Source organism: Erpetoichthys calabaricus, chromosome 2 (genome assembly GCF_900747795.2).
Source record: "Erpetoichthys calabaricus chromosome 2, fErpCal1.3, whole genome shotgun sequence".
In the NCBI taxonomy this organism is placed as follows: Eukaryota; Metazoa; Chordata; class Cladistia; order Polypteriformes; family Polypteridae; genus Erpetoichthys; species Erpetoichthys calabaricus.
The window spans coordinates 209,839,978-209,863,559 of record NC_041395.2 but is presented as its reverse complement, the minus strand read 5'-3'; the positions used below and the strand labels follow the sequence as shown (position 1 = coordinate 209,863,559).

The 23,582-nt window shown below is 39.6% G+C and overlaps 1 protein-coding gene across 3 annotated transcripts in view; it reads right to left on the bottom strand.

Annotated features, from left to right (window-relative positions):
• The window catches only part of dap3 (death associated protein 3), a 137,942-nt gene that overhangs the window by 24,061 nt on the left and 90,299 nt on the right, over positions 1 to 23,582 (bottom strand). For all 3 annotated transcript variants that reach the window (XM_051923081.1, XM_051923083.1, XM_051923082.1), the window contains exons 9-10: positions 6,236 to 6,394; positions 4,476 to 4,535 (exon numbers count right to left, since the gene is read on the bottom strand). In XM_051923081.1, coding sequence (XP_051779041.1) covers positions 4,476 to 4,535; positions 6,236 to 6,394 — 219 coding nt within the window. The remainder of the gene's footprint in view (positions 1 to 4,475; positions 4,536 to 6,235; positions 6,395 to 23,582) is intronic.

Sequence of the window (23,582 nt, the reverse complement as noted above, 5' to 3'; positions counted from 1 at the left end):
ACACATTGCTAAGCCCTGCTGCCTCACATCTCCTGCAGAATAACTTTAAATCCTCATCGTTATCTCTTTGTGAATTACATGCATATTCCCTGTTTTCTGAATTGGGTTATTATTAGTACTCTGGATTACCTTCCACAAGCTAAAGATATACATACTATTCTTAAACCCAGTTAATTCAATTCAGGGTTGCAGGGGAACAGACCTTACCTGGTTCACTGTGCACAAGGCAGGGACAGTTCTGTTTAAGGCTGCAGTAAAGTTTATGTCCCACTCACATCTGACAAAATTAGAATCACCAATCAACATTACACCCAGAGGAATATTCATTCAAACTGACAGAGAATGTGTAAAAGAAGGGCAAAATGTTATTGAATAATAATATTTAAATGACAAGTAGGTTCAAGCAGAGGTCATACACTGGCATACCAAATATCAGCAACCAAAACAGAAACAGACTCAATGTCAGAAACAAAGGCCAAAACCAATGTTAAAAACTCTTGAAATAAACTGCAAGAAAAATGAATTCTTCCTCACTTAAGATCTACTGTAATTGACAAACCAAATTTGGATAATACTAGTGCATATAGCCTCCTATAACACCACATGCACATATAGCCACAGCCTCCTAGCAGCACACAGAATGCAAAATAGTAGCCAGAAGCCAAAATGGCAGAGTGATGATCTCATTATCATGCAAAAGCGAACAAAAACAAAATTAAAAGGAAAAAGAAATTACATTCTTGTCTGAATTGTGAAATGCAGCAAAGGAAAATGAAAATCCATGTAAACTTTAACTTATTCCTTGTGACAAAATGTATAGGGATCGTTCCTGCTGTTAGGGCCTGGCTTATCCCAGGTAGGGATAACTTAGACTCAAACAATTCTGAATTTGACAAAGCGTGTACAAAAGTGAAAGACTGGGGAGACTACTTGTTCATCTGTCAAGAATGACAGAAGTTCAAAGCAAACTGCTAATATACCGTTAGTTATTTCATGGGGGTACATTTCAACTGAACTGTCTGTCATCTTTCAAAATACTAGTACAAAACATTTATTATCTGGTATTTCATTGTTCATAATCTTTTACAATGGAAGGCAAAATTGCAGTTTAACAATATGATGCAGTGGACTAAGGGCCCTAAAATAGGTCAACATAATTTGAACAAAAAATTACATATTTAGAAAAATTATATTTATAAGAACAAGTCTGAATATGAAAGGAACGACTCAAATACCATTACTTTCAATTAATTCAACATAAAAACAATAAATGCAAAGTTGGCATGTACCATGCCCTAGAACAAATGGACAGTAAAACACTAATGTTTGAATTAACAGATACAATTTAAAAACACATAAAAATATTAGAAACCTGCAAAAACTAAGAAAGCTGCAAGTAAAAACTGGAAATTTTTCAATTTGTCAGATTAGCAGAGAATAAGCAAAGTCTAAAAAGTGCAGTGATTATAACAGTGTTTTAGTTAACATTAAACTTCAATACTGAATGTAAGGTGTGGGCAATCCCTTGAGACTGGAAAACTTAGGTGCTGTTTTTTATAAGCAGGGACCAGAGAGGGTGTATGTTCAAGTAGGATCACACACCACAGGTTTTTTGAGAAAATCTAGGTGAGGATAACCTAAGTGAAAACTGTGTTTGATAGATGAACCTCATATCTGGGAAATTTAAATGGATTTCAAACTGGCTCTGGAAAATTAGGCCAACTCCTTGTACTTGCACAGATATTTGAAGACAAGCAAAAAGCTTATGACCGTGCAACGCTAATTATATCTTTTGAACAGAGCATCAAGAGTAACTGCTGCATGCTATTTGGTCTCTGAAATTATAAAGACACATATTTCTTAATATCAAACATGTAAAAATGTCTATTCAATGTGGACATAGGACTCATTTAGGTATCTTGTCTAGGCCTCTGTACATGATTTTCAAGGACAAGATATTATGGAACAGCTGTCGTTTAGATACTATCTAGTTTAGGATACTCAAAGTTTTATCACATACTGTCCTCTCATTATACTATGATCTCCTATGTGTACTGGAATGGATCACAGTAAAGTGCGATATAATCAGGATGATTATTAACACAAGACTTAACAGTGACCAAGGCAAGAATTAACAGTGTCAAACTCATTTAATCCAATTCAAGGTTCTGGGCTGGGAAAAGCTTTCTCAGCAACATTGGGTATAAGCTAGGCCATGACCCTGGACTGGTCTTCAGATCATTTCAGTGCCTTCTCAAACACAACTGTTAGTGTAGGCATATAACTATATCAACCTGGAAATCTTTCGATTTTTGCAAGTAAAACTACTGTACCTGGAGGAATCCAATGTAGACAATATCTGGGTATGGACCAGTGAGGCAACAGTGCTATCCACTTTGCCTGTGTAGTGCCGGATGGTAGGGGATGAGCATCATCCTCATGTGGTACAGTTAATCTACAGTAGTTTAACTTTGTAGTCAATTTTTATTTCTATTTTAAATTCATATTCATGTCTGCTTTAAGTTTGGGGTCTTAAATTAATTTTTTCAATTTTATTTTTTTTAATTAAATTACATGTATTTAGTTTTAAATTCTGTTTCAGTTTTAAAGGCATCTTATTAAAAATAAACAATTTCAGAGCAAACACTATAATTCTTAAAATGAAGTATTTCACAAAATTGGATGAACAGACTAATACTCTTGAAATATAGAGACAAGGTATTTTTTCCTCTTTATTTTTAACACTCATTAAACTGGGATAACCATGCTTTGAATTTTTTTTTTCAAATAATTAAATTATTGTTTATTGTGCCCCTACATATTTAATATGACCACCCATTCCAGGCTGATATAACTTTCTGGTATTCTACTTAGCAGTTAAAGCGAATGTTCAAATTTTTAGGACTGCTCATTTACAATGTGCATTAAACACTGCATTTTCTTTTATGTATATCCATAACAAACATAAAATACTCTCAAAATGAACTTTTTTTTGCACAGAACCTGCTGAAAAATTGATTACAAAATTAATTTTATTACATCCCTCTATTCTTGGTTTGGGTGGCTGCTATTTCTTTTGCTTCTGAATATTAAACAACATTTTTTGACATTTTTCTTATTTTTTTTTTTTATAATTTTTCGTGATCAATATTACTTACAGACCAAGGCAACCTTACAGTGTCATTTGTGAAACTCTTGGCTAACATTTTTAGCTCTTCCACTACAGTACAGCAATAATGCATTGATTACACAATTAATAATCGTAAGAAGAATTGAAGGAGCTTGACACAATCCAAATTCTTAACTTTTGTGATGATATATGGTCAATGTGAACATACCTACATACATACAATGTGACACCCGATATTCCTTGTCCCTAGACCAAGGCTTCTTAAACTTTTTTTTGTCACTACCCAGCCCTGCCCTTCTTAGTGTCTTCAGGGCCCATTGCGTGAAGATTGTAGGAACAAGGGTCCTCCTTTGGATAATCATCCAAATGGCGATCAGGTGTGTGTGTTGTATCAAGGAAGATTGGTAGAGCAACACTGATGGCTCAATCAACCTGCTGCAACCCACTTCATAAACCATATGCAACCCATTCCCATTACATACAACATTTACTCATGATCCACTGGTGGCAACCCACCCATAGTTTAAGAAACTCTGCCCTAGACCATATGGAATGCCAGCTACTGTCCACACAACATTATCCCCACGATAAAACTGGAAGTGCCACTGCACAGTGTTTAGTTAGATGTTGTACAGAAATACTATTTATGACCCAATACATTGCTTCTTTGCTTTGGGTTTTGTATTTTTACTTATGCATTACCTGCTCTGTAAGACAGATTTCATATAGATTTAACACATTTTTGGGTATGAGTGAATTGCACATGCAAAATTTTTATCACCTTCTCAAGGGTGAGCAAACATTGGTTGTCGGTTCTTGTACACACACAAGCCCACTCCTTCGACTTAAGACATTGTTGACTACTGGCACTTTTAAATGTGTACTTGCTCTCATCTTAGTTATTAGCTCTGCTCCATTGACCTCCACCCCTTGGTTGTGGTGCTGAAAAAATCAGACCATCTCCCTTCATTATTGCATCTTAAACATTAAGAGAGAACCCAAAATCCGCTCCCACAACTCCTCGATTGTTATGCTGCAGACTGCAAGGGAAAAACATTTTATGTTGCATTGTGCTGATACACAATTACCGTACACAAGTATATTTTCAAATGTTTGTTCATGCTACCCCACATCAATTCATTAATTTGTAACAAACAAATTTTAGGCATATATCCAAGAGTTTTAAATTAATGGTGATAGTGCTTAAGTTTTTTTTTAACTGAATACTGGTTTAATCAAGTTATGAGCAGTGCTAAATCCTGTGCAATAGCTTCAGGAAGCAGGATCCTACTTAAGAATGTTATAGATTCAAAAGAGCCAGCTCTGATAAGCTAAAAATACTCACCCAGTCGTTTTTCATCAATTTTCTTAGATTGTGAATGAGGGTCAATTCACCTGGATATACCTGAAATATATATTTAAAAATATATAGTCACACTTAATAATCAAGCAAAATGATTGAATGCTGATGGGAGTGCACCCCCAAACTGCCAAATGGCAGCTGTACAGAGGATGTTGTTTGAACAGCATACAAGTTATATTTTATTTCTAGCAGATATTGTAGGGAATGTTCTTTTTACAAGTTTATGATAGCCGACAATGAGGCAATTAGGCTACTGTCTGTGTTAGAAAGGGGAAGTCCATCCTATTTTTTTAACCTGATATAATACTTTTATTATGTGGAAAACAAAATAATTTGATGCAAACCATATTCTAAATATTGTAATATTATACATTTTATAATATAAATATATTTTTAACCTAAAAAGATGCTAAAAACACAAATGTGAAAAGTAAGCAAATAATCTCCAATTAAGCTTAGTTTTAATACCATGCTATTTTCAAAACATTTAATCCTAAAAAGGTTGCTGTAGGCTGGAGCCTATACCAGCAAGCATAGAGCATAATGCAGGAGCAATTCCCTACACAGGGTATCAGCCCATTGCAAGGGAACACACGCACGCACATGCACACCCACACAATACAAACCAACTAGGGCCAATTTAGTGCCACCAATCCATCTAACCTGCATGTCTTTGGACTGTGGAAGAAAATCAAAGCACTTGATGGAAACCCATGAAGAGACATGCAGCCCTTTTTGTTTAAATTTGATTTTAGAATCCTAATCCTGTCCAAAATGTTTCCAGGGCAAGATCCAACCCCCAAACGTTGCAATCAAGTTCTAGCCTTGGTGTAACAATTTCTCCTAATCCACTAGCAGCGGTGTTTGGCGTACTTCCAGATGGGCTTAAGGTGGAGAAAGATAAACAAACTGTAATTGCCTTTACTTCACTATTAGCATGTAGACTTACCTTGCTCAACTGGAAGAATCCTGACTCACTTCTTTTAAGTCAGTGGGTAACTGATGTTATATATTAATTGAAATTGGAAAATATCAAATTCTCACTTAGAGGATCTGTGCAAAACTTTTAAAAAACCTGGCAGGATCTAATCAATAACATTTTATAATAATCATTTAAATTGAGTGGATTCTCTTCCCTTATTTATTTAAATTATTTTTATTTATGTATTTATTTATTTATTTTTCCTCCTATTAAAGTTTTACTCTGTTGCCCTAGCTCTCTTTCTCATGGGTGGGGGTTGATTTGATGTGAACTTAGTTTTGTAAAATTTGACTTGCTTGTATGGAATGTTATTTGCTTTTAATAAATCCAATAAAATGCTTAAAAAAAAAAGAATTTAGAATCCTTTTATAGTGCCAAATCTCCACTTCTCCAACATTAGGCTTTTGGGCAGTTTGTTTTTCATTAAAGTGATATGCCCTAATGAAAACTACTGGTACATATTTTGTACATGCTTTACCAATCTAGCATTATTGGTGCTTTTTCATAATTTCAAACATATTGACTTAATATATCACTTTTTGGTTATTACTACGAAACTCTAAATAAAGCACACGGAATATCAACACAACAAAAGCAGATATAAATGTAACATAAAAGATAATGAAATTTAGCAAACTGCACATGATAATGCAAGAGTTTAATCTAAGTAGACATTAAATGTATATTTGAGATAAACAGATGGTCCAGTTTTGAGAAGTCTCAGCTTTTGAATGGTACAGGAAACATAAAAAACACATACCGGACTCTTGTCCTCTTTTCGTAAGGTGGTCTGGCCCCACAGTGCATTAACTCCATCTACACCAACCACAAGTTTGAATGTTCCAGATTGACACTGGGCTTTCAGCTCTTTTAGAACAATGCCAACAGAGTCACTGGCATTCTTCACACGTGTTAGACCCTGAAAACAATTAAAGAACATATAGATTAAGGAAACTGAATGGCAAAACAGCACCCTTAACACTAGAATTACCAGAGCCTACGAAAAAACTCGTAGATCTGTCCCACCTTAAATCGCTTCACACTTCTCCATCAGTGTCTTTTGTCCTGTAAATACGTTGATAAGCAGCAAGCAGCCTGCTATCACATCCCCCACTGCTGCACAGTTTTCTCTGCTCAAATCTGTTTACCTACGTGTCAGTTGCTTGGAGTTGTATAGAGTGAGAAGTCAAGCAAAATGACACCTTTTATAAATACTATATCGTTATTTGGAACACATGTATTTCGTGTGTGTTCCGTGTCTACAACGATCTATGTAAACACATCGTTAAAACAGAAACGTTTTTCATGTTTTAGTAATAATTGACAAAATGTAGACATGAAGTTTATAATGTGTGAAGCCTAAAGTCCAAATATCAAAGAAACACTTTCACAACAGGTACAAATATAACAGAACAAATGAGCTCAGTCAGTCTGTAACAGCCGGTGTAAATGTGTGATACTTGTAAAGGTTAGCTTTGGTTTTTTTTTTTATTCAGTTTCATTCTCTATCGCGGCGTTCACGATTACACCCTACCCCCAAACCCCCCCATCTGACACTGCTGTTCACATAAAGACATGCTATAGCTCAAATGTTATTTATTTGGATCACATAAAGACGCGCTATAGCTCGCTATAGCTCAAATGTTATTTATTTAGATCACATAAAGACGCGCTACAGCTCAAATGTTATTTATTTGGATCACATAAAGATGCGCTATAGCTCGCATGTTATTTATTTGGATCACATAAAGACATGCCATAGCTCACATGTTATTTATTTGGATCACATAAAGACGCGCTATAGCTCAAATGTTATTTATTTGGATCACATAAAGACGCGCTATAGCTCGCATGTTATTTATTTCGCCAATGCTACACCTTCCAGATCTAAACACTAGTGTGGTGTATGTGCCCAAAAAAAGTCTAACTGCATTCTTGTACCATTGCCCGCGTACTAAAGTGTCAGCAGGTATTTTTCGTGACATTACATGTGTAATTTGTGAGCATGCCTTTGATGATCAAACAGAGGAAGCTCTGCAGTTCACTTGTGACTTTATGTTGTAGATCCGGCTCTTACATACAAATGACGGTGTATGTGCCCAAAACATTAACATTTATATGTTACTTACATAAAAGTCAGAGCTAATGTTATTTACCTATTTACCTTGAGTTATTGTTATTCTCTCAACCGTGTTCACGTTCCCAAATACAAAGTGCAGTGATGGCAAAAGTGCATTCTTGATCCGATGTAGTATCGTCGGCATGAGTTGAGTGTACCTCTATTATAGCACGTCTATGTGAAAACATCAATGTCAAATGCGTGGGGGGTGCAAGGAGTTGGGAACGTGAACGCGGTTGAGAGAATAACAGAATAGAAAAAAACAAAGCTAACTTTTACAAGTATCATAAATTACACCGGCTGTTACAGACTGGAATCAAATGTATGTTTTTATACTAAAATAGTAAGAATACGAGCAGCTCAGTTCTCAAAACGGACTCGCCCAGAATCGAACCCGCGAAGCTTTGATTACAGGTCAGCAACTGATACCGTTGCGTCACCGAATCTCTCATGCCAATTGTGTGTCAATGTCGCAGGTAAACGCGGGTTGTTTTTCTGCAGTTATATTTTTATATAAAAGCACATTTGTTCTGTTATATTTGTACCTTTTGTGAAAGTGTTTCTTTAATATTTGGAATTCAGGCTTCACACATTATACACTTCATGTCTACATTTTGTCAATTATTACTAAAACATGAAAAACATTTCTGTTTTAACGATGTGTGTTCCGTGTCTACAACGATCTATGTAAACACATGAAATGCATGTGTTCCAAATAACGATATAGTATTTATAAAAGGTGTCATTTTGCTTGACTTCTCACTCTATACAACTCCAAGCTACTGACATGCAGGTAAACAGATTTGAGCTGAGAAAACTGTGCGCCGGTGGGGGATGTGATAGCAGGCTGCTTGCTGTTTGCTGCTTATCTACACATTTACAGGACAAAAGACGCTGATGGAGAAGTGTGAAGCGATTTAAGGTGGGACGGATCTACGAGTTTTTTCGTAGGCTCTGGTAATTCTAGTGTTAAAACCCATAATAGTACCTTAAAACAACATTTTACTTTCATGTGTAAAGACTGTCAGATAAACAAGGAAAATGCCACAATATCCAACTGGCCTGTTTCTAGCAATTGCTATGGACATAAGACATTATTAGACACTTTTGTCTATATGGGAACAGATGTTCTCTCCCTTTATTCACAAATATTTTCCTGAACACTACATTTGCTTCATTGCTTGCCTGTTTAGTCTATTTAGTCTTTTGAGAGTTGCCACACCCTTTTGTTCAGCTACTGGTAATCTTTTATGACTCAAGATGTTTGCTCTACTCTTGGAACTGGTTACTTTTGATTATTCATACATCCTATCACCAAAAGGAATATCCTATAAATAACAGAAATCAAGTGCTTAGGTTTTGGTTTTACTGTCACCTCTGAAAATCCAGTAAAGTTCTAAACTACAGCAGCAACAAATTTATTTATTGATAATTGATTATTCAGGTGAATATTAAAACAATTCAAAGACTGATCACCTTAGATTACAGTTACAGTGTGTAAATGAAAGACTGTGACGACTTGTGGTGTTCAGTCACTATATATATATCTATTCAATACAATGATGAGAATCCGAATTTCATTAAAATCTCCCTAATGTATTGAAACTCTTAAAATTCACATGAAAAATGTTTTTGTTCTTTATTTTTACAAAAATAAAATTTACTTTAAGCTTAAAAGTTAAATTTAAAACATTAAATAAATAAAATAGGATTCATGCTCTGTCAACTTCAAAGAAGGAAGTAGAAATCCAACTGTGAACTTAAAGCCAGAGCAAGCTGTTTTTTTATGTAAGTTTTCAGAAAGTCCAAGTATTGAAATGAGGAAAAGACAGCATGTCAGCATGTTCAAATGTCAAGCTTCTTCCCTTCTTTGTGCAAATATGTACAATTGTTTCACTGTATTTGTAATTCAAAGAAAGTCTCTGGCAAGCTTGTCCAGTGTAGGAAATGTCATGTTTGTCTTCGTTAGTTTTCTAATATGTGCTGTAGTGATGAATGTTCATAAATAACAGGCATTTTCTCTTTCTGCCACAGTATTAGCTAGGTCAACATTGCAGTCTATTCGGATGGTATTTTTATTTTACACAATGATTTATATATCACAGTAGTTCTAGCAGTGAATAGGTTTGTAAGTTGAACAATTTGTCTTTTTATGCTAAACAATTTTATGTAGCCCAAATGATGCAACACTAATCAAGGCTGGACTACTGATTGTTAAACAAACAATTCTTCAAGGTAATCCACATTTATTTCTGATAGGATGACAAGATTCAAGTTCTTTTATCAAACAGAAAATATGTGGGCAACAACATATTATGTTGAACACCAACTCTGCCAACTTAATCAAACTACCACTGAATTGTATGTGACACTTAATTTACCAATTTTTTTTTGGTCTTGTCCATTGCAAGAGATGGACGTCTAAGATGTTGCTTTGCTGGCAGTGGTGTTATTTAACTTTTTTTATTATCTATTTGAGATATCCTGTATTTAGTCAATCAAAGAGGATTTAATTACAAGTATATTAACTCTTTTAGGGCGGATGTCGACTTTTGTCGACAGGAGGGGTTGAGGGCGAATGTTGACAAAAGTCGACATCCAGGGATAGAGGGCGACAATCAGCTGTTAATGGCGACAAAACTCACTGTCACGTCGCAGGCATTCCCTCTGTGCTTGGAGGAATGCTAGACTCGTTGACTCGGCAACTAATTCTTGCGTGTGCGTGAGTTGCGAAATGTAAACAATGGCAAGATGGCATCGACATGTCACAAAGGAGAGAAGCGAGTGCAGAAAAGAAAACACTTGGCAGACAATGTTTTGCGCATTATCGCGGACTCGGACTCTGATTTTTCAGAATTGGATTTTATTGACAGTGATCAGGAGATCGAACAAGAGAGTGAGAAGCTGATGCCGCGCCAGCTGATCCGCTGCCAGATGAGTGCATTCATGCAGCCGATGCATCTATGGCAAGGTTCGCGTAGAAGGAATACACAGACATTGATCCGTAGGAGCCAAACTGGCTACCGGACTTCACAAGACGGCATGGCTTGCTGTTGTACACGACAGATCACCCGCTGCTGAACTACTTCAGGCTGCTGTCTCCTGATGCTGCTTTTCAGCTACTGTCAGATGAGACAAACAGGTAGGCAGAGAAATTTTTTGAATCGCGTGCTGCGCTTGCATTGCATTCTCATTTTTCAAAGTGGAAACCCACAACAAAAGATGAGATGAAGCGCGCTGTGGCATTACAAATAGAGATGGGACAGAACTGGTGATATAACTTCAGGGAGCATTGGTCCAAACGTGCTTTGTCCCCTGGTGGCTTTGGACAGGTTATGCAGCGTGATGATAGGTACGTGATGCTGCAAAGTTTTATTCACTTCTGTAATAAACAGAAGCAAATCCCGTGGTGTGAGCCAGGCTATAACGCCATGCATAAAGTTCAGCCCCTGCTTGACATTGTGGAACCAACATAGAAACAATTTTATCAGCCTGGCTGTGATTTGTCTGTGCATGAATCTATGATAAAATAAAAGGGAGACCTTTTTTTCTGCAAATATATGCCAGACAAGCCCACAAAGTATGGCATAAAGGATTTTGTACTGGCAGAAGCAAACACTGGTTTCTGCCTGAAAGTAATTGCATATACAGTACAGGAAAGTATTTCTTTCAAAGACAGAACTGTCCCTTGACAAGTCAGGTTGTGCTGGAGCTGCTTCAGGGCTATGAACATTTGGGTCATGTTCTGTACATTTGGACAATTTTTATACATGCCCAGAATTGTTCATGGAGCTACAGAGCAGAGGAATCGGAGCTTGTGGCACAGTGAGGGTGAACAGGATACACATGGCTTCACAGTTGAAGCCAGACAGGCTGAAGATGAAAAGAGGTGACAATACAGTTTTCATGCGGGCAGAAAACTTGGTGGCAGTGGCATGGCACGATGGCAAACGGGTGACTTGTCTCTCTACAGTACAAACTAACAATATATGTGAGAATGTGCAGCAACAGACAATTGAAAAGTAGGCACCAAAGCAACACATACAGTGGGGCAAAAAAGTATTTAGTCAGCCACCAATTGTGCAAGTTCTCCCACTTAAAAAGATGAGAGAGGCCTGTAATTTTCATCATAGGTATACCTCAACTATGAGACACAAAATGAGAAAAAAAATCCAGAAAATCACATTGTCTGATTTTAAAGAATTTATTTGCAAATTATGGTGGAAAATAAGTATTTGGTCACCTACAAACAAGCAAGATTTCTGGCTCTCACAGACCTGTAACTTCTTCTGTAAGAGGCTCTTCTGTCCTCCACTCGTTACCTGTATTAATGGCACCTGTTTGAACTCGATATCAATATAAAAGACACCTGTCCACATCCTCAAACAGTCACACTCCAAACTCCACTATGGCCAAGACCAAAGAGCTGTCAAAGGACACCAGAAACAAAATTGTAGACCTGCACCAGGCTGGGAAGCCTGAATCTGCAATAGGTAAGCGGCCTGGTGTGAAGAAATCAACTGTGGGAGCAATTATTAGAAAATGGAAGACATACAAGACCACTGATAATCTCCCTCGATCTGGGGCTCCACGCAAGATCTCACCCCGTGGGGTCAAAACGGTCACAAGAACGGTGAGCAAAAATCCCAGAACCACACGGGGGGACCTAGTGAATGACCTGCGGAGAGCTGGGACCAAAGTAATAAAGGCTACCATCAGTAACACTCTATGCCGCCAGGGACTCAAATCCTGCAGTGCCAGACGTGTCCCCCTGCTTAAGCCAGTACATGTGCAGGCCCGTCTGAAGTTTGCTAGAGAGCATTTGGATGATCCAGAAGAGGATTGGGAGAATGTCATATGGTCAGATGAAACCAAAATAGAACTTTTTGGTAAAAACTCTACTCGTCGTGTTTGGAGGAGAAAGAATACTGAGTTGCATCCAAAGAACACCATACCTACTGTAAAGCATGGGGGTGGAAACATCATGCTTTGGGGCCAACGACTGATCTGTGTAAAGGAAAGAATGAATGGGGCCATGTATCGTCAGATTTTGGGTGAAAACCTCCTTCCATCAGCAAGGGCATTGAAGATGAAACGTGGCTGGGTCTTTCAGCATGACAATGATCCCAAACACACCGCCCGGGTAACGAAGAAGTGGCTTCATAAGAAGCATTTCAAGGTCCTGGAGTGGCCTAGCCAGTCTCCAGAACTCAACCCCACAGAAAATCTTTGGAGGGAGTTGAAAGTCCGTATTGCCCAGCGACAGCCCCAAAACATCACTGCTCTAGAGGAGATCTGCATGGAGGAATGGGCCAAAATACCAGCAACAGTGTGTGAAAACCTTGTGAAGACTTACAGAAAACGTTTGACCTCTGTCATTGCCAACAAAGGGTATATAACAAAGTATTGAGATGAACTTTTGTTATTGACCAAATACTTTTTTTCCACCATAATTTGCAAATAAATTCTTCAAAAATCAGACAATGTGATTTTCTGGATTTTGTTTTTCTCATTTTGTCTCTCATAGTTGAGGTATACCTATGATGAAAATTACAGGCCTCTCTCATATTTTTAAGTGGGAGAACTTGCACAACTGGTGGCTGACTAAATACTTTTTTGCCCCACTGTATTGTAAGCAGTGCAATGTGGCAATGACTGAAATTGGCTGCTTTGAGCGAGATCAGACTTTGCAGGACTTTGCTGTGTAAAATGTATGTGATAAGTATGTGAAATCATAGAGTATGCAGGCTCATACAACATGCAAGACAGTAACATTTGTCAAAAGTAAATATTTTTTGTTGATTTCAATTGCTTTGTGTTCTTTTTTTAAAAAAAGTTAGTTTTTGGAAAAATATTCAGCCCTGGGAGAAAAGAAACAAACAAAAAAAAAAGAGCCCTAAAAGAGTTAAAAGCATGAGAACAAGAGGTCACAAAGAGAAGGAAAAAGTAGCTAAAGGTAAAGTTCACCTTACGGCCTGTCACAGACTAAGTTGGAAGAGACAGGCAAAGGGATGGATCAGCCAGGACCTCATGATGTAAGATCTGCTCTGGTCGACATGTGAAGCAAAACTGTGAGTGAGGCAGGCAATGAGAATTCGCCAACCTCAGGCGGGATATCTGAACTGAGTATGGCCTCTTTACCCCTGCTATCAACTACTTCCAAAACCCTTGCGAGTCCACAGAACCAACTCCAACTGGATACCTAACTTCACTTTCAGAGCATGCAGAAAATGGAAATGAGTTATCTGAGCTGAAAGTGATGATTTTTGCACTGGTCGGGGGGTGGGGGCAACGAATAAATGATGTAAATGAAGATGTACCGAACAAATAGAATTTACATCAGATTTGACAACAGAACTGACAAGCTGCTTCAGGATATAAAAGATCAGGATTTTAAAGTAAGCATTAAATGTGATATAAACCTTAAAAATCTAACAAGAATTGATGACAAAATACAGGAAAATTTGAGTAACACAGAGAATAAGATAAGAACACTCAGTGATCATCTAGAAGAAGATAAGCAAATGTTTACAACTCAGATTGAATAAGCTGAACAACTGACATCTGCCGCTGACAAAAAAGAAACTGGCATAGATTCTGAATGCAAAGTGCTCAGTGTTACATTAGCTGTGGTGGAAGATAGATATAGAAGGAACAACATCAGAATTGAAGGTCTCCCTGAAAACTGTGACAGTCAAAACCCAGTGAAAGTCATAACTGAATTATTTTCTAAAACAATTGGGATGACGTTAAAATGGATACTGACATCTCGGCATCTTGTTGCATATGTGGCTTGAAGGCCTCAAATAAAACTAGTACATCAGGCTTCTTAGTTTTAAGTTTACAAAATGTCCTCAAAAGTTCAAAAACAATGTATCTCTTACCAAACCATGAACTTTAACTTTGTGAGCTGGAATGTCAAAGGTCTAAATCAAGATCTAAAGAGAAAAAACTATATTCTCTATCTTAAACACTTCCATCTTCTTCTGTAATTTTGTGACTTCCTCTTATTACAGCCCAGTCCTTCTATTTTTTTATTTGCAAAGAACACCATTATCCTATTCTATCTCCTGGTTCAGTAACGTCATCTAGGTATCCTTAAAGCATAAGTTTATCCAAGGTGATTTACAAGTTTTTTTTCCACCCAGTTGGTTGCATTCCTTTCATTGCACTTCACAGATGAAGTGACTTGTTCATGGTCACATAGTGTCTGTAGCCAAGATTTGAAACCACAACCCCAGAGATTGAAATCCAAGGCCTTAACCACTAAGCCACCTTTTACCACATAAAACTGCATTCTAAAATTAAGTGTGTTTTTTTTGTCAATTTTAATGAATGAAATGGATAACTGAAAAAGCCTTAAAACTTATTCAAGCCACAGATGTTAAGAGTATTGATCCGCGTCTGGAAATTACACACATATTTCAAAACAGTGTATCCTTGTTGTTTTAAGTAGGAAAAAAACAAACCACTGTTTTGTGAAATTCAGTCATTTTAACAGGAAACTGGCTATAAGTTTCAGTTCACCAACTAACCTGTTAGTCTTCCTCCGTTTTCCCTGAAAAGCCACTGCCAAGTGACTGTTACTGACATTATTTAATTTTGCTGCACATGTATAAATTGGTGCCTCTGTTATGTATTAAACTAGATCAGTGGTGGCGAACCTATGGCACTGGTGCCAGAGTGGGCACTCAGAGCCCTCTCTGTGGGTACGTGTGCCGTTGCCCCAGCACAGAGTTCGTTACTAGAAAGCCAGAGGGACGTGGAGACGGGCTGCTACCCCCAAACCCATAGCAAACCACCACCACCACCACCACCACCCCTCCACGCGCGCCTGAGGACATTTCTCACATCATCCGCCCCTCTGCCCAGCAGCCCAATGGGAGTGCTTCCTCCCTCTCCTGTCTGGGGTAAGGTGGGCAGCTCACATGCAGCGTGAGGGTGCGGCGCGGACGCTAGATTGTTCATTTTGTAGCGAAGGTGATTCCCGTGGTGGGGTTGGAAAGGATGTGGTATAGTGGCTCAAAATTGAAAAGGCCAGTTTTAATAGATAATCGCTGCACTCGCGGCTTAGAGGGGAGCGTGGTAGTGTGGCCAGAACGGTCCCCGGGAGCTTCATGATGCGGGTGGTCACTTTAGCAGCAACAATTCGCTATTATGTTATTTGAGCACACAGCTGTCTATACTTGCAAGGCAATGCAGAATATAACCGCTGCAGAAACTAAATTGAAAAAGCAAAAGTAGGGCCTATTAGGTTCTCATAGCTCCACTCAGAATGGTGGCTATGAGCAAAGAAGTGATCAGGAAATGTATTTTTACATCAAGAAAATTATTTCCAAAAATCTCTGATAAAATAATTCTAGTTTCCTTTTGTTATCATGAGGATGCCTCATTAATGTGGAAAACGTGTTTTCAAAAATTCAAATCTTTACTGCTTCAAAATGGATGTATTCAGTAAATTTTAAGTCTTTCTCATTTACCTATGGCTGGTGTACTCAATTATGATTTAAGGAGGTCCAGATAAAGAAAATTTCCTCATGTACAGGTCCACATCATCATCATGTTTAAGTTGCATCATAATTTAGTTATACATTACAATTAATTTATATACAGTGCATCCGGAAAGTATTCACAGCACATCAATTTTTCCACATTTTGTTATGTTACAGCCTTATTCCAAAATGGATTAAATTCATTTTTTTCCTCAGAATTCTGCACACAACACCCCATAATGGCAATGTGAAAAAAGTTTACTCAAGGTTTTTGCAAATTTATTAAAAATAAAAAAACTGAGAAATCACATGTACATAAGTATTCACAGCCTTTGCTCAATATTTGTCGATGCACCTTTGGCAGCAATTACAGCCTCAAGTCTTTTTGAATATGATGCCACAAGCTTGGCACACCTATCCTTGGCCAGTTTCGCCCATTCCTTTTTGCAGAACCTCTCAAACTCCATCAGGTTGGGTGGGAAGTGTCGGTGCACAGCCATTTTAAGATCTCTCCAGAGATGTTCGATCGGATTCAAGTCTGGGCTCTGGCTGGGTCACTCAAAGACATTCACAGAGTTGTCCTGAAGCCACTCCTTTGATATCTTGGCTGTGTGCTTAGGGTCGTATTCCTGCTGAAAGATGAACCGTCGCCCCAGTCTGAGGTCAAGAGCGCTCTGGAGCAGGTTTTCATCCAGGATGTCTCTGTACATTGCTGCAGTCATCCTTCCCTTTTATCCGGACTAGTCTCCCAGTTCCTGCTGCTGAAAAACATCCCCACAGCATGATGCTGCCACCACCATGCATCCCCCAGGTTTCCTTCAAACGTGACGCCTGGCATTCACACCAAAGAGTTCAATCTTTGTCTCATCAGACCAGAGAAATTTCTTTCTCATGGTCTGAGAGTCCTTCAGGTGCCTTTTGGCAAACTCCAGGCAGGCTGCCATGTGCCTTTTACTAAGGAGTGGATTCCGTCTGGCCACTCTATCATACAGGCCTGATTGGTGGATTGCTGCAGAGATGGTTGTCATTCTGCAAGGTTCTCCTCTCTCCACAGAGGACCTCTGGAGCTCTGACAGAGTGACCATAGAGTTCTTGGTCACCTCCCTGACTAAGTGCCTTCTCCCCCGATCGCTCAGTTTAGATGGCCGGCCAGCTCTAGGAAGAGGCCTGGTGGTTTTGAACTTCTTCCACTTACGGATGATGGAGGCCACTGTGCTCATTGGGACCTTCAAAGCAGCAGAAATTTTTCTGTAACCTTCCCCAGATTTATGCCTCGAGACAATCCTGTCTCAGAGGTCTACAGACAATTCCTTTGACTTCATGCTTGGTTTGTGCTCTGACATGAACTGTCAACTGTGAGACCTTATATAGACAGGTGTGTGCCTTTCCAAATCATGTCCAACCAACTGAATTTACCACAGGTGGACTCCAATTAAGCTGCAGAAACATCTCAAGGATGATCAGGGGAAACAGGATGTACCTGAGCTCAATTTCGAGCTTCATGGCAAAGGCTGTGAATACTTATGTACATGTGCTGTCTCAATTTTTTTATTTTTAATAAATTTGCAAAAATCTCAAGTAAACTTTTTTCACATTGTCATTATGGGGTGTTGTGTGTAGAATTCTGAGGAAAAAATGAATTTAATCCATTTTGGAATAAGGCTGTAACATAACAAAATGTGGAAAAAGTGATGTGCTGTGAATACTTTCCGGATGCACTGTATATTGAAGTAGCATTGCCATTGTATCAACATATGCACTGTGTGAAGTCAATGACTCAAATCAAACGAAGAAAGCTATAATTCAATGCCATTTTAACAATATTTATATTCATGGCAACTCTGGAGGGCTACATACAATAATAAATAAAATAAATAGAAAAATATAAATAACAAAAGTAAAAGCAAGGTAAATTTGACATTGAACTGAGAATTATAAATAATAAGTACTATCATAATAACAACATAAATATTTCAACAAAAAAAAGACTTGGCCTTATACAAAAATAAAATATGTAAGAGTTTTTAATATGTGCACAACTGAGCAGGCTTAACCAGTTTCACAGTTAATCTGACCATCTTTAAATAACTGAACGTATCTTCCCCTCTTTCTATCCCTCATATCCCAATGCCTACTTTCTCTTGTTCAGTGAGAGAAGTGAGGTCTTGCTTGGTCTGCCAGGATTTTAAATCTGGGCTGGAATGGTGTCAGTGCTGTCCTCATGCATGTGTGAAGATTGTCATCACTGAATGGTTTTCTGTGACGTCCCAAAATCCATGCAACTCTGAGGGAACAGTCGTTAGCGAGTTGTTGGCCAGTAAATGAATGTGTTAAAATCCTCATTGACTGATCGTAGTTGGCTTTAAGATTGCTTATTTTCAGTAGCCTAACTGGCGAATTTAGTGTGTAACTTTTCTCAAATGTAATTTTGTGCTTAGTTTCACAGTGGCATTTCACATTCCCACTTTTAACCATTGCCACCATCTCCGAGCAGATGAGACACAGCAGTTTCGAGCTTCCTACGAGAAGTATGAACATAAACACCTCGGTCCATTCTGGATTAAAAGCCCGGTTTTCAGTATTAAGCTTCTGCTGTTTAGCAAAAGCCATGGCACATTGATTCACAATTTCGATGCTTTTCTCTCTTCTCACTCCTTTCTATTTTTCTTTCGCTGTACTGCCGCTGTCACAAGTGAGTCAGCTGTTTTCACGCGGAATGCAGGTTTTCTGCGCCTCTATTCAGTGAAGGCCTGCCCTATTCTGCCTGTGATTGGCTGACATTCTTGCCTTCACCTTGACCAATCTCAGCCTTCATGCTTAAACCCAACCTACTTGAACCCACGAAGGCAACACATACTGGCCAATCAGAGACACGTAGGAGGTCCATTTCATTGAGTAGTGGTGTAGAAATACTGTCAAAAAAGAGTTGCCGGTAAAAATGGAATCTCTGCCAAAACTAAATAAAACTCAATGATATGTCTGTTCCAGGTTTGGGTCCAGACAGAACAGAGTCTGGGTCTGTACCCAGACCACAGTCCTTCTATTAGTGACTTGTGACCTATGGAGTAGTGTACCCTTTAAGCCTCTTAGTAAGCTGCAAAAATAGACAAGATATTTTAAAAATGTATAGAAAACACTTCACTTTGTGCAAAAATAATATACACCATGATTGCATAGAAATAAATTTGATTTTAAAAATACCAAAGTGATCCATTAATTATCAAATACAATGTTTCATTCAGTGTTTTTCTAGCAATTCACACCTAATTCATCATACATTTCTTCTACACTCTGCTTTGCAATTCTGAAAACATTTCTCTTTTCTTACTCACTCTGCAGCTCATTTGCAAACTCCCATCTCTTAATTTCATGCATTCTCACAACTGCTCTTCTAAAATTTCACATGGCTTTGTCACCTTCTCCCTTTGTTTTTTGCCACTCCTTATAGTATCCTCCCTTTTATGTAATTACCATTTCTATTGTAGCCTTTGTCAAACTGCAGGCTTTTGTTGTTTTCAACCTGACATTTTTCATTGCTTGTTACTTGCCAATCTGAAACCTCACTCGCTCTTGCTACCAATGTTTCAGCAAATTTACTTCTCATACTCTCTCTCTTCCTTCAACTTCCGGATCTTAACCATTGGTACAGACTACCTCTTACTTTTCTTCATGTCTCTAACTAAAATATCTCCTACAATCAAATGATATACAACATTCTCCAGTGATAAACCTTAAATTTTTCACCATGTCCAATCAATTCTACTTACCAACAAATAGTCTTTTGAGCTCTTTACATCTCCATATTCCACCAACATATTTTACTCCATGTTAAACCTTATGTTGCAAGCAGGCAAATTCAAGAATCCCCTTAACCTTAAACATACCTGGTACTAAACCCTAAGCACTCAAGGACTCCCTCATATCCATCAGCACGATCTTCAACATGCTAATTTTAGTCACCACCCATTCATAACCTCCACCCAGCCCTCACATGCGGAACCCAAACATTACCTCCATCCACTTTCCTAATAGGTATCTTTCTCTTCATCACTTTGGACAACCATTGGAGCATATGCCTATCATATACAGTGCATCCGGAAAGTATTCACAGCGCATCACTTTTTCCACATTTTGTTATGTTACAGCCTTATTCCAAAATGGATTAAATTCATTTTTTTCCTCAGAATTCTACACACAACACCCCATAATGACAACGTGAAAAAAGTTTACTTGAGGTTTTTGCAAATTTATTAAAAATAAAAAAATTGAGAAAGCACATGTACATAAGTATTCACAGCCTTTGCCATGAAGCTTGAAATTGAGCTCAGGTGCATCCTGTTTCCCCTGATCATCCTTGAGATGTTTCTGCAGCTTAATTGGAGTCCACCTGTGGTAAGTTCAGTTGATTGGACATGATTTGGAAAGGCACACACCTATCTATATAAGGTCCCACAGTTGACAGTTCATGTCAGAGCACAAACCAAGCATGAAGTCAAAGTAAGGAATTGTCTGTAGACCTCTGAGACAGGATTGTCTCGAGGCACAAATCTGGGGAAGGTTACAAAAAAATTTCTGCTGCTTTGAAGGTCCCAATGAGCACAGTGGCCTCCATCATCCGTAAGTGGAAGAAGTTCGAAACCACCAGGACTCTTCCTAGAGCTGGCCGGCCATCTAAACTGAGCGATCGGGGGGGGAAGGGCCTTAGTCAGGGAGGTGACCAAGAACCCGATGGTCACTCTGTCAGAGCTCCAGAGGTCCTCTGTGGAGAGAGGAGAACCTTCCAGAATGACAACCATCTCTGCAGCAATCCACCAATCAGGCCTGTATGATAGAGTGGCCAGGCGGAAGCCACTCCTTAGTAAAAGGCACATGGCAGCCCACCTGGAGTTTACCAAAAGGCAACTGAAGGACTCTCAGACCATGAGAAAGAAAATTCTCTGGTCTGATGAGACAAAGATTGAACTCTTTGGTGTGAATGCCAGGCGTCACGTTTGGAGGAAACCAGGCACCAGGCCTGTACCATCCCTACAGTGAAGCATGTTGGTGGCAGCATCATGCTGTGGGGATGTTTTTCAGCGGCAGGGACTGGGAGACAAGTCAGGATAAAGGGAAAGATGACTGCAGCAATGTACAGAGACATCCTGGATGAAAACCTGCTCCAGAGCGCTCTTGACCTCAGACTGGGGCAACGGTTCATCTTTCAGCAGGACAACGACCCTAAGCACACAGCCAAGATATCAAAGGAGTGGCTTCAGGACAACTCTGTGAATGTCCTTGAGTGGCCCAGCCAGAGCCCAGACTTGAATCTGATTGAACATCTCTGGAGAGATCTTAAAATGGCTGTGCACCGACGCTTCCCATCCAACCTGATGGAGCTTGATAGGCGCTGCAAAGAGGAATGGGCGAAACTGGCCAAGGATAGGTGTGCCAAGCTTGTGGCATCATATTCAAAAAGGGATGTATGTGTACTTTTCTACTTTTATTTTTCTATTTTTATTTATTGATCACTCCTATTACTTTATTTTATGTGGATTCGTTCCCTGGACACACTTACTTTTACAACATGGGCATGGATTTTTACACGCCAAGACTCGCCTATTCAAGTACTCAACTTCAGGCGCTGAGAACAAATGCCAGTGCTGGTGTGGTTCCATATTTACCCGATGAGGTAAGAAGGCGGTATCGTGGCAGCAGAGCCGGCACTAAGCTAAAAAAGAAGCAGCTTGCGAGAAAGTGCCGTTTCAAGCCTTCGGTGCCTTCTGTGATTCTGGGGAATGTGAACTCAATCTCAAATAAGATCGACGAACTGGCTGCGCTGGTGAAAAATGTCAGGACCTACAGAGAATGCAGTTTGTTGTGTTTTTGCGAATCCTGGCTAAATAACACCATGCCAGATGCCAACGTGGAGCTACCCGGGTTTAGCACAGTTAGAGCGGACAGAGATGCAAGTACCTGTGGGAAGCACAAAGGAGGAGGACTCGCTCTCTATGTTAATACACGGTGGTGTCACTCTGGACATGTTAACGTCAAAATCTCCACTTGCTGCAGGGATATCGAACTGTTGGTCGTAAGTTTACGTCCCTACTACTTGCCCAGAGAGTTTGGACACGTCATTGCTGTTATCGTTTACATCCCTCCTCGGGCCGACGTGGAGTCAGCGAGTGACATCATCCATTCCGCTGTTGCTAAGTTACAAACGCAGCACCCTGAGGCACTTGTGCCAATCGCTGGAGACTTTAACCATGTGACGCTGGACAAAACATTACCTGCATTCTCCCAGTATGTGGACTGTAACACCCGGGGAAATAAGACTATTGATTTACTGTATGCAAACGTTAAAGACGCATACAGCGCCACCCCGCTGCCTGTGCTTGGGAAAGCAGATCATAACCTGGTTCTGCTTCAGCCTCACTATAAACCAAAAGTTAGAGTCCTACCTGTAACCACACGATCATTCAGGAAGTGGACCCCGGAGGCTGAGAATACTCTGAAAGAATGTTTTGGAACTACAGACTGGGATATCCTGCAGGGATCTCATAGTGAGAACATTGAGGAAGTTGTTGACTGCACTACTGACTACATCAACTTCTGTATGGACATTGTAGTTCCAGTAAGAACAGTACGCTGCTATGCTAACAACAAGCCATGGATTACAAGTGACATCAAGGGCCTTTTGAACCAGAAAAAAAGGGCTTTTAAAGGCGGTGATCAGCATGAGCTCAAGCGCGTGCAGAAGGAACTCCGAGTCCAGCTCAGGGCGGCGAAGGAGCAGTACAGGAGAAAGCTGGAGCAGAAGTTGCAGAATAACAGCATGAAGGAAGTGTGGGATGGGATGAAGATCATCACTGGCTGCAGCTCGAAGCGGGGTACCACCATTGAGAGAGACATGAAGAGAGCAAACCAAATGAACAACTTCTTTAACAGGTTTGACCACCCTAACCCACTCTCACTCTCACCTCGGAGTATCGCACCCTCCACACATCCTTCTGCTGATACCAGCATAGGAAAGACATCCCCACCCATAATTACAACAGCGCAAGTGAGCAGAGAGCTGAGGAGACTTCGTGCCAGCAAAGCAGCGGGTCCAGATGGAGTATCGCCACGACTGCTGAAGGTCTGTGCATCGGAGCTGGGGGGTCCTCTACAGTGCATCTTCAACCTGAGCCTGGAACAGGGGAGAGTCCCGAGGCTTTGGAAAACATCTTGTATCACCCCAGTCCCAAAGGTATCACGTCCTAGTGAGCTGAATGACTTTCGGCCTGTTGCTCTGACATCACATGTGATGAAGACCATGGAGAGGCTGCTGCTTCACCACCTTAGGCCACAGGTTCAATACGCCCTTGACCCTCTGCAGTTTGCATATCAGGAGAAGGTGGGAGCGGAGGATGCCATCATCTATATGCTACACCGATCCCTCTCTCACTTGGACAGAGGCAGTGGTGCTGTAAGAATTATGTTTCTAGACTTCTCTAGCACCTTCAACACAATCCAACCTC